The sequence below is a fragment of the Dreissena polymorpha genome, chromosome 11 (genome assembly GCF_020536995.1).
Source record: "Dreissena polymorpha isolate Duluth1 chromosome 11, UMN_Dpol_1.0, whole genome shotgun sequence".
Classification (NCBI taxonomy): Eukaryota; Metazoa; Mollusca; class Bivalvia; order Myida; family Dreissenidae; genus Dreissena; species Dreissena polymorpha.
The window spans coordinates 6106318-6119202 of NC_068365.1; the positions used below are offsets into that span (position 1 = coordinate 6106318).

General features: G+C 36.0%; 1 protein-coding gene across 8 annotated transcripts in view; it reads left to right on the top strand.

Annotated features, from left to right (window-relative positions):
* Window positions 1–12684, top strand: part of LOC127851015 (spermatogenesis-associated protein 6-like) — a 31052-nt gene extending 18368 nt beyond the window's left edge. For 5 of the 8 annotated variants that reach the window (XM_052384434.1, XM_052384437.1, XM_052384438.1 and 2 more), the window contains 5 exons: window positions 2775–2821; window positions 4529–4592; window positions 6079–6305; window positions 10996–11054; window positions 12462–12684. In XM_052384434.1, the coding sequence (XP_052240394.1) occupies window positions 2775–2821; window positions 4529–4592; window positions 6079–6305; window positions 10996–11054; window positions 12462–12618 (554 nt within the window). In that variant the 3' untranslated portion in view covers window positions 12619–12684. Of the gene's footprint in view, window positions 1–1140; window positions 1167–2774; window positions 2822–4528; window positions 4593–6078; window positions 6306–10995; window positions 11083–12461 lie in introns of all 8 variants that reach the window. The other 3 variants (XM_052384435.1, XM_052384439.1, XM_052384441.1) reach the window with 2 other exon arrangements.
* The last annotated feature ends 201 nt before the right edge of the window (window positions 12685–12885 follow it).

Here is a 12885-nt window from a genome sequence, read left to right on the forward strand (position 1 = left end):
GTAACTGATGATTTTTTTCTACAAGTCCTTTCAAATTCAAAACCAAGATCCTCAGGACAAAAAGTGTTATTCATGGCTTTGAACGTGTTTTTTTTCTTCTTAGATTGTGTTGGTAATATTTGGAATGTTTGTCTTGGTTGATTTATGAGGGTGTCATCAAGGAATGCTGTTGAAGTATACAGCCTTTATTGACATCTATGTATTGTTTTTCAGTTTCTCATCCAGTATTAACTGTTTGTTATGTATATTAAATATTCTTTATTGTGTTCTGCTGCATGGTCTTAAAAATGCTTTTTCTTTAAGACCCATTCCGGCAAAAAACAGGGAGATTATCTTTAGTGATCATAAATACCAACATCATGCAAAACAATTTGCTGTAAATTAAAGTGTAGTTTTTTATGCCCCCCAGTCTATACTGGGGGACATATTGTTTTGCCCTGTCTGTTTGTTGGTTTGTTTGTTTCAAACTTTAACATTGGGCATATTCTTATTCAATATTGAAGATAGCAACTTGTTATTTGGCATGCACGTGTATCTAATGGAGCTGCACATTTTGAGTGGTGAAAGGTCAAGGTCATCTTTAAAGGTCAAAGTTCAGGTATATGGGAGTCATAATGTTTCACAAACGCATATTGGTTGTTTTGTTTTTTTCTCTGTCAGTAAGTGACAGATTGCCAAAATAATCATTTTCTGATTTGACCTTATCATGAATATTGATATGGCAGATCTTATTGCTGATAATGGCCCTGCAAGTGATATGGGAAGACTGGGCTTAATACTTCAAGTGTTGTCATAGATCAGCCTGTGCAGTCAAAATCTACGTTTAGGCGTTAAGTGCTTTGCTGAATAGCCTATGTGGATTGCACAAGCTAATCTGGGACAACACTTTATGCACATCCATTCTAAAAAGCCTGGTTTTCCGAGAACATGGCTGATATGTTTTTGCAAGCCAATATTACCAGGCCTGATTATCAGCTATGCACACATTGTATAAGTTACAACATTTTCAACATGTTTTACAGACAAGTCGCGAAATGCAATAAAAGGCCAAGCATAAGTTTGTTTGTTCAACCAACGTGGGTTTGGTTTGGCCTTGCTTATATATATTTGCTGTACAATAATATGATAATGTTTACATAGATTCCCTGGATTCGTACGACCATGGGGTAAATGCACTTTGATCAACCCAACTATGTCTGTTGCTAGAGTTCGTCAATATAGATGTATCCATATACTCACCTGAAATTGTGAATATAGCTTCAGGCATATTAGATTTTGTTCTAGCTCGCCTGTGTACAAAAGGCTCATGGTTAGCTATATACTGTGATCACATTATGTCCGGCATACATGTATGTTTGTTGTGCAGTGTTCTTCCTGCATAATTTTCAGCTCGGCTGTTTTCGGAGAAAAACCCGAGGTATTGTCATAGCCAGCCCGTGATTTCCGCCGTCGTCCGCTTAAACCATAACATTTTGTTAAGGTTTTGAACATTGCTTCTTAAATAAAAGTGCTTCCACCTAAAACATTGAAACTTCATATGAAGCTGCACCTTGATGAGTTGTACACACCACACCCATTTTTGGGTCACTAGGTCAAAGGTCAAGGTCACTGTGACCTCTAAACAATTCTGACAAACTTTCATTCATTCAAAACTGCACCCGCAGCCAAGCGTTGGCATCAGTTATGCTGTGCTTTTCTTTAACGTGTAACAACTAGTGACCACATTAATGACTCAATCTTGGTCAGCATGTTTATGATCACATCATCTACGCTGAGTTTTCATATGAGTCATTTGTTTACAATACTAGGTTACCAGGTCAACTCTTAGAAACCACTGGCAACCACACTAGGGGCCAAATTTAGGACCCAAACTTAATGAAACTTGTTCAGAATGTTTATCTTGCCGATATTAAGTCAACCTTGAAGTTTGAATATTTATCATATGCATCCAAAAACGTGGTCACCTGGTAAATTCCTATAAAAACCTTGTTTATAATCTAGAGCTCACATTTATGACCCAATCTTGAGTAAAGTTGGTCAGAATGTTTATTTTGACAATAGTTGGCCCTCATTTGAATATGGGTCATATTTGTCAAAGAAATAGGTCACCAGGCAAACCCATATTTCCACTTGTGTAGCCACATTTATAAAACAATAATTGGATTTGCTTGAGGTCATGTCTGGAACTCGGGAGTGTACCTTGAACTCAGGTGAGTGCCCCAGGGTCATCACGGCTCTCTTGTTAAAGGATATTGTCACTAATGACTACTTACTTTCCTCTGTATCAACATAAAAAATTAGTTGCAGCAACATAAATTAGTCACAGCAACTTTATATGCAGTAGCATTGATGCATCCACTGCTTTATAATATTTATTCTTTATCTTATATATAAGTCGTTCTCTGAGGAAACTGGGCTTAATGCATGTGGGAAAAGTGTCGTCACAGATTAGCTTGTAATATCCGTACTTGCTAATCAAGAACAACATTTTAAACCTTTACTGGATTTTCTCTAAGAAGGGATTTTTGTTTAAACAAAAAATACCTTAAAACCAGAAGAATATCTTTAAACCAGAAAGTGTCATCCCTGATAAGCCTGTGAGGACTGCACAGGCTAATCAGTGGAATGACACTTTACACACAGGCATAAAGCCCCTTTTTCCTAGTCGGTTGCTCATATAGAAGAAGATTTCTACAATCTTTTATCTCTCCATGTATATATCTAGTGCTTTTCGCCAAATTATTACTCACTTCTGTTAATCTGTCTGCTTGTAGTTAGTGACGAGCCTGTATCCTACACCCCCAGGCAGTATGTAAAAGAGGTAAACATGCCATGTTTTACTTCATTCGCATGACTTCTCGAATTTTACAGTACTAGAAATACTAGAACTAGCAGAACAAAACTTTCCAATGTAACAAACTCAGTAAACAAAATTTGTAGATGGCCATTAGCTAGTCCTTATTTTAAAATTACTTTTTTAGGTCAATACAATGTTACAAACTGGGTGCATTAAGCTAAGAATATCAGCAAGCATCATTAAAAAATGTTAAGTTAGTTGCATATGCATTTTATTTAAACGAAATAAAAGACAAAACATGGAATTCGACAAAACATCAACATTTAATATTTGTCAAATTTCTGTTTTTAGCTGGACTATTCACAGAATAGTCCAAGGTAAAATACTTACCCAAATGTCGGCGTTGGCATTCGCATTGAAACTGTATACATGTGTTTTGGGTCATTGTTTGACGTCACAGACCAAGATCCAATACTATAAACTGCAATTTGTTGAATTATGTCCCCTTTTTGTAATTATAAATTTTTAAGGTAATCTTGCAACATCTTAATATCACTGTTTCTACGATGATAGGTTTACAATAGAAACTTCTGACATTTGTATTGGGTCATTGTGTGAGGTCACTGACCAATTTTGAGCAAAATAATGAACCCCGTTTTGTACTTAGAAATTTGCTTACAATGAATATACATTATCTAAGTATCACTCTTTCTACTGCAGATATTCAATTGAAACATCTTACCTGCAATAGAGCGAAATTAATTTCTCTTTGCACTAAGAAAATTCTGGTTAATGTTTGGGTGCAATAACTCCATAGATCTATATTTACTACAGATATTGAATCAAAATGTTGCATATTTGTTCAGGATCTTTATGAACATTCACTGACCAAGACCTATAACTTTGACTATAAGTATGATTATGCCTTCCGTTTGTACTTAAAAAGTCAGGTGAAGGTTTGCATGCTAGTTGAAATTCAGGTTAAAGTTTTCATGCAACAAGCGTTTATCATGGTCATCATGAAAGGTCATGGACCAAGCCTCATAGCTCTGACATGCAATATAGCAGAATAATGGCCCTTATTTTACTTTTTGTATTAAGGAAATTCTGGTACAAATATGTTAGGTCAAGTTCATTGTTACTAAAATTGAGAAATGGTTTCAGCTTTTATTGGGATGGAGATATTGTGCTCGGGTTTTGTTCATAGGCAGCTTAGATGCAGACCTTGTGCAAAAAAAAAATAATTCAACTAAATTATTTGGTAAAGAGTTGAACTAAGTTTCCTAGAATGGTCATGTTTCTTGTTTTAATTTATACATTATCAGCTTTAATTTGTCATATGTTATAATCTTCCACAAATATTCCACTACAAATATGTCTTTGTGATTTAATATCATGTGACTGCTTGAAAATAAACATTATACTATCAAGCAGAAGATATTCGAGAGCACTGACTATCGCCAGTTTTTATCTAACTCAAATGTTTGTAATTAAATTTGTAATGTGTTATATCATCACTGACTTTATCTTACTGTTGTTTACTATGTTCATACCATGCTTTACAAAGGATATTACATTGTATATTGTTTGAGGGACATGAGGGCTGAAGCATTGCTTATTTCTTAATGATAAAGGCTAGTAAAATTTAGTTAAAAAGCAATTTAAGGCTCTATAATATTGTCGTTGTTATGTGTGAAACAGAAGATTCATGACAGTGATTATTTGGACCAGGTGATCAGAGATGGTGACGATGCCTTGCCTGTCTACAGCACCAAATATGTGTCTGACGATGATGGTATGTCCAAACAGCTGACTAAGATATATATATAATTATGTTTTATTACCTGAAGTCTTATATAAATGATAATTAATTATTTTTTTCTTTTTTCTCGTCGAAAAAGAAATTTGCAATGTTTTAAACTGTTACCGTTGAATATCGAACTGTTGACCGGTCAACAGTTTGAACTGTTGCCCGCTGGAATAATGACGTCATTTCGTCAAATAAATGACGTCATTTTACCGTTAAACAGTCAAAAGTATTTATTTTATCTTTTACTGTTGTGTGTAAATAAAAATTTAGTTTGCTGTTATTTCTATGTTGGAAATTTGATCAGGTAATAAAACACTTATTTCATGGATGCTTGGTGAACAATCTAAACTGTTGTCCCTCGGTATCAGGGCTGACATTTGGAACTGTTGCCCGAGGCCGATAGTACCAAAGTCATCCCTGATACCTTGGGAAACAGTTTTGACTGTTCACCGCGCATCCATGAAATAAGTGTATACTGATTTTGTGTATTTTAGCCTCAATCTGGGAAAACGGGGTTTCAAATTGTTGTCCTCACAAACTTATATTGGATGACACATTCCCCCTAAACATGTTTTTCACTAAGAATTGGCTTCAACGAAAAATGCCATAAAAGCTTAAAATGTTGTCCCTGATTAGGCAGTGTAAGCTGGGATTACACTTGATGCACATGTAGTAAGCCTTGTTTTTCCCGGAACAGACTCATTAAGTATAATGTACTCTAGTTAGCTGCATTACCATTTTGACCACAGAAGCTCTCTGCATGCATTATTGAAGAAGAATGTTGAATGGTGTCCTAACGCAAAGTGTTAGGGATAAATCCCTTTCAGGTCAGGGAGGATAATTTTAGATCTTTCTTAAAACTAGTAGTTCCCAGGCAACTGACTCGAGAGTGCCTATGCAAGCAAATTTTTATGGTTTCAATAGCTAAAGAGTATGGGCCACGTTCTTGGAAAATGGGGCTTAATGCTTGTACTTAAAGTTTGCGTGTTCAATCTTCACAGGCTTATCAATAATGATGCTTTCAGTCTTAAACGGATTTTTTGCTCAGAAAGGACTCCTTTTAATAAAAAAATACTATAAAAGCGGAAAATGCAGTCCCTAATTACCAAACTGCTCAAACTAATCTGGGACTACATTTTAAGCCCACTTTTCACAGAAAAAGGCTCATTTTATGCCAATATTCCAATACTGGCCATGTCATAGACCAGCCACTTTTTAAATCTACAATGTACTTGCTCTTTTTGTATATCATAACCGTTGCATTCTGGGAAAACTTAGCTATATTTATGTGCGTTAAATGTCGTCACAGATAAGCGTGTGCAGTTGGCATAGGCTAACCAGGGACGACACTTTCCTCTTTAATGGCATGTTTTGTCCATGTCATTTTTACGCACATGTATAAGGCCCTGTTTTTCCAGATCTAGTTTTATTTTAACTTACCATACACCATTACGGTCTCTCTATCACACAGATGCGGAGGTTGAAGCCCTCACGTCGCCGACCTCATACCTGCCCCCACCGAGGCCGCGCTCTGTGAGCCCCTACATCTACAAGCCCAGCTACAGCACTCGGTTCTCCGGGCTCACTGCCTCAGAGAGGCTTGAGATTGAGCTCGCCCTGGAGCGGGCACGGGCGAGAGCCAGGGCCCGGGCTATCATAGCCCGTAGCAGAAGCCCCTCTCCCGTCAGATACACTCCAGTACGTTACGTACTGTTTTAAGTTACTGTTTATTACTGCTTTGTATTAAAGGATTATATATATTCCAGCACCAGATTGTTTAAACCATTTAACCAGTGTTTATACAATTGGGTGCAGTAAGGGCTATTCCAGTAAAACATATGTCCCACCCCCTGGAAGGCACTTTCAAAATGAACCAACCCCCTTTAGAAGTTAATTTTACAAAAAAGAACCCCCTTTAGAATATATTTTTGTGCTATTTGGACCCCCTTTAGAAATTGTTTTATGGCACTTCAGTTTTGATTTTAAAAGCAGTTGTAGGGCAATATTAACGCTGTGCCATGGACTATGGATAACCGTGTAATAACACTAAAAACGGTGAATGAGCGCGAAAATCTCTGTTAACTGTAATAACCACGGACTCTAGATGACAATATACGCTTCGTGACCTACCACACGAATCGGTCCCTACAGTCTACTCTTCCACGAACAAATCGTGGCCAGTTACTTAAGGGACTGATGATAGCAACCGGGTGTAATCCTCATGGAAATCATGTATTTCATGCATACTAAATCAAAATATGTTTCGACACGTTAAGCGCTATAGCTAACAAATTAATATTGAATTCATTACACATATAATGCAAATATAAATGTTTTGTTTAATATCCAAATGCGAATAATTATTTGTAATCCGAAACACACTTCCGATTTTTATGTTAACGCGACGTTTACAAATTCTAGCGTTAAATATACAGTCCTCATGTATATTTTGTGTTATTCTTTTGTTCCGACAAAAAGCGCGCGAAAATTATGCGGTAATGTACAACATCACGCTATATGCCTTTATTTTATGATTAAAACTTGGTAGCGTTGAGAACGTTGAGACTTGTTGATTTCGGTTAAAAGTTTCGTTGGTCTTTTAAACACAATTATATTACAAACAATTTGCAAGTGACATTTCCTCTAAATTAATTTTGAATCACACACGACGTATCTTTTTCGTTACGGTCTATATTATGTGTTACAATAATACGATTATCATAAATAAGACATGTCAACATGTATTTCACAACCATGCACATGACAGTTTTTTCGTGTTTGTAGACGCCCAGGATAAAAGTAAACCGTGCTCGCACAGGTACATGTAGCTATATGCCCCCGCACACGAAGAGTGATAATTGCGTGTTGTTTATGCTTTAATCAGTTTGAAGTCATAACGAACCCATGATTGATTGTAATAATTGCATCATATATGTCTAAATGTCGAATTTTATATTGAAACATTAGGCGGTGACCATTTATTTATGTTATGTTATTTAAATGAAATTTCAATGCCAAATAATTCGCAAGATACCCCGGTACTTTATTTTAAATTCACTACGAAACTTTTAATGGAAATTAAAAGATCCAAATGTCTGCGCTAAGATTTTTTTGTGTTCCAAATAAATACACCCACGCTAATTTCGCGCGCTTTTTATTTTGAAGGAAACATGAATTCACGAACTACACATGTACATGTGCACTATTTATTTGTGGCAAGAATTTGTAACAGAACATGAACTGTACACGACGTGCGCACACCGCGTAAGGTGATTTACACATGACCTAATTGGGCGCTTATTTCATCAAATCTTTAAATAGAAACATATGATACTTTAGAAAAAGGGGAGAATATTAATATGTGTTAATGAAATTTTGAGCACTGTTTTCGTCAATATTTACCAGATTTGATTTTAAAAACGGAAGCGGGCATTTACGGGGTTATCATTGTTTGACAGATGACATCCGATGGTAATTGTATGAAGTATGCACCATGGAGAGAAGCTGACGAAATTTTAACACAATCGCGAAGAAGTTAACATATCAGCGTTGTAAATATTTATATTCGGCGAATCGCCGCGTGTTTAGACGCGACCTGACTCCGCGGATCGATGCCGAGGCAGAAACAAACGCGGCGTCAATCCGCGAATTTACACCGAGTGACTCAGCAATATGCCGAGTAAATACTCGTTGCGGTCGCGGCGAGACATCGCAAACAAAAGAATCCGTCCGCGTCGTAGCCGCAGACTTTGTTGGTTTTGCGTGAGCTGTACTGTAGACTAAAACCCACGCCGTTCCGTTTCACAGCCGACCCGGTCATGTTGATCGCGTGATTATCGGACTCCAAAACGTTCGTGATAAAAAACGGTTGGCACGGAAAGGTATTTAAATATTCATATAGTCCATTTTAAGTTGGCAAATAGGGCTAGAAGCAAAATAGAAATGATGCCCCCAACAGAAGTAAAATATATGTTATAACAACCCCCTTCAGAAGCAAATTATGAAGAAACCCATCCCCAACAGAATTTATTTATTTTGCCGTCCAGGGGTGGGATATATGTTTAACTGGAATAGCCCTAAGTGGAATGGAATTGTTTTGAGAGGCTGTTAAGTTGGCTGGGTATTTTATGATTTTTATTATCCCCTGCCGTTGGTGGAGGGATATTGTTTTGGCTTTGTCTGTCCGTTCCTCCGTCTGTAGCTTTTGTGTCTGGGGCCACATCCTGGAACTGCTTTGGCAGATTTCATTGAAATTTTGTATGATTGTATATATGGAATTGTATATATGGATAAGAGGATGATGTATTTCCCAGGTAAGTTATACTCTAGTATGCTATGTGGATATCATTGTTTTGAGTTGCTTTTTAGGAAGGCTGGTTATTACCACTTTTTCCTTTCAGAAGCAAATTGTAAATGATTAAAGTGTTTATGCCACCAACATGAAACCAGAACAGACTGAGAGTGACTGCTGCTCATTAGTGTCATAGGGTTGAAGCCTTTAAAACTTGAATCTGGCACTACAAACACTTCAAAATGCATATCTGAGTGGTTAAAGCCAAGTTTATTTTGTTATATTTTCCCATTTTTATTATATGTCGCAAACAAGTGATTATGAGTCAAAATGTGATGGTATTTATGTCAGATGTGCAAAAGATTTGGTCAAAATCGGTCAAAAAATGCCCAAATCAGTACAAAGATAGGGCTTTTCAATTTCTGTCTATGGACAGAATTTATCTTAATTTAAACATGCGCGGGTCACATGTAAAACCACTTGATTTGCTCGAGGCATGGCCTCGCTTGAAGATTGAAAATAAATGCACAGACTCGGAGCACAGGTGTTGGGCGTATAGTTACATCAATCGCGCGATAGTTTTACTCTTGTAAAAATCGGCACTGAACGTTCGGATAGTCGAGAGCCGACCTGGCCTTTCTACGAGTTCGAGAAGTGTTTTCTTGGAGTTAATGTTGGCAAGTAGCAGTTTGTGGTCATTTTTCGTCATTAGGCAACCTTTCCCAACAAAATGGTTCATAATTTACGAAAGTCGACCGCCATTTAGGCACTTAATGGCTTAAAAATGCTGATGTAGGTGATTTTCCTGTGTCAATAGATACCTACCTCGTATATATATAATATATCAGAACTTTTTTTGTCAAAATGATGAAAAATGTTGTTTAATGTCATATTGATAGTGTTAAAGTGACTCGGCCGAACACCTGTGATTTAGTAGTTCTTCTTTGTTTTGAAAAGCATGGACGTGGAAATCACGTGAAATTGGCGCTAACGTGACCCAAAGCGTGTATACGTCACAGGTTAATAATAGTCTTGAGGATTTCGTTATGTACATGATTAGGTTTCGTATTTTTTATGCTTTTGGCATTTTTGACACACTTTTTGCAAAAATCAGTATGGAAAAGTTAAGCTTTAGAATGTTTCTGACCAATAGTGATCAATTCTGATCAGTTGAGAAAAACAAATTGTTGTGAGAAATATCAACTAGGCCGGCTGTAAGTGTTAAATGGTTGTTTTGTACATTGGTTTCTGTTAAAGAGGAAATGAAACTGAAAAAGAAACGAGTTGCAAATGTGAATTTGCTGGAAAATTATAGTGACACATTGGCATTATTTGAAATTGGGTCTTATTCCATATGCATGTTGCGTGGCTGCAGACCAGCTTGTACAAACACGCGGTTTACGACTGTTTGCTATCAAGTCATGCGAGGTTTCGTGGTCTCATTAGTCGATAACATAGCTCCTGACCAGGCTGTGCCAATGCAATGATGTGTAGGCTTGTTTGGAGCTACGCTGGGTGCATGTGACGTAAGACCCATTTTTATCACGCAGCTTATATGTTCTAAGTTTAAATTATTTCACAATTTAGTAATTTTATTTTCTAAAAAAAACACAAAAACACAGACATTCCTTTTTTCTTTTGCATGCTTTATCAGCTGTTCAGTGGCATTTATAGTTAATCTTGCATGTGGGATGTTTTATTCTAATGAAATACTACAAGAACAAGTTAATATGGGAAGATATTTTTTTCAAATTTTCAAATCTGCATGAAGCAGACTGTACTTCAACCAGGCTCTGGGAAAACAGGTCTTGATGCATGTGCAGAGTGTCGTCCCAGATTAGCCCATGCACTTCAAAACATTCTAATAAAGGTCAAGACTTTCCTTTTTTTTTAAAGGTAGTCTCTTAATAACAAAAATCCAGTTTAGGCAGTGTGTTTTATCTCTGATTGGCCTGTGCAGACTGAACCGGCTTATCTGGGTTGACACTTAAGGCACATGCATTCAGTCCAGTTATATCAGAGCCTGGCTCGCTTGTATTAAAATGCCAGCCTAATTGTGTTGCCAGTTGTCATGCTTCAGCTATGTACATTATGTAGATTCTTGACGGCACTATAGACGATCTGGCCTTAGAGACCAGCATTGCGAAGAACCGGAGGTACTATCCGAGATATTTACTTTAAAAGGTTCTTATTAACTTTTTATACCTTTTATTGCATGATGCATTTTAACTTAATCTTCTAAGGGACTATGCCGTTTTGAAAAGAAGTCCCAGGTGTAAAAACAGATATGGTTGTAAAGTATTACGATTCACAGTTTTTACAAATACTTTTGATGGTCATAATACATATTAACAAACGAAATATGGTATCAATTTAAATAATTGTGTAATTATAAAATAGAACATAATTTCTCTTCACACTGGCATGCTATAATGAAAGAACAGCCTTCAGTTGAAATGTTACATGTTTTTTATACAAAGAAACTATTTTCATTAGCACAGTCTCTGGAAAGTGTTATGGTTTGGTGAAGCACTCATAATTGTCTGCTTATATTTTTTTAATTAATGCAAACAATTTAAAGAAAACAATTTCTTTATATGCTTGGATTAAAATGAATTAGTGCACAACCTGTTATTTTGGAGATCTTATACAGTGTCCGACAAATCCATTGCCCGGAGCCCGGGGGCTACCGAAATTTTTCATCGGGCTACTGACATTTTCCAGCTGACGCCCGCCGGGCTACTATAAATCTATAAGAGCGGTAGCCCGGTTTATTGACAGACATACATATAAGACTTATATTTGGTATGAAAAAAGATCAACAAAATTGTTTATTTCAGTTAGAAAAGTAGCAAATTAAAGAGGTTTCTAAATCAATGTTATTTTATATAACAGAACAAATGAATTGCTTACAGTGTTTTGAGTGTATGCTTATTCTGAAATACTGTGTCTTTAAACATATCTTTAGCAGCTTATTGTTGATTTTGAATTGTGATGAAATAAGCTTTATAATTAATTTGGTTTGAACACCAAATTGTTGTGGTTTGAACACCAACTTGTTTTTGTTTGAACAACCAATAGTTTGTGTTTGAACCTCAATTGTTTGTTTTGGTAACTCTTGTTTGTGTTAACTGTCAGTACTTATGAGCGCGCTGTTATTCCCTCTGCATAATTGTTGCTGACTAACTGTTACTAATATGGATTTATTAACACCATTACAATATAAAATAGTGTGCATGTGTTTTTTTTTAAGATATGCTTTTAGACCACAAAGGTGTCGAAAATGTTCATATGATGCATTTACATGTAATGCACCTTTTGACTTGATTTTACACTGGGTTCTGTTATAACTGTTGACTGGTTACAATTTAATTGTTTCTGTTCAAATAGCAATATTTACTGTTTCTGTTACATATTTTTGCTGGTTAATTGTTTCTGTTCCAACATTTTACTGGTTTACTGTTCCTGTTTTAACATTTGACTGGTTTACTGTTTCTGTTTCAACATTTGACTGCTTTACATTTTCTGATCCAACATTTGACTGGTTATTTTTTCTGTTACAGCTGGGTGCATTTAGATGCTGAACAATACTGGACCCAACGCGCAGCTGAATTAACAGGAACTTCTCACAGGGACGTTTTTAACAACAACATGAAAACTCTTTATTCTGGTCTTCTTAGAAAGGCGGAAAAACAACATAAAAAATCTCAAAGAAAATGAATATTTATTTTATAGATTTTTATATTTTGTATGCTAGATATTTTAAATAAAATGGTTTTATCTATATTTAGAGTGAATGATTATCATTTATGTATTATTTGATATAGAAAAAATGTTTTTCATAGTAAATATGACACATTTCTATTTTCCTAGATTGTGAATTTTAGCATTTATACATCTGGACTTGTACTAAGTCTAAATATTAGAATGCACATATATGAATATTCACAACTTCACAAGTATATTACCCTTCTTTCAACTTATAAT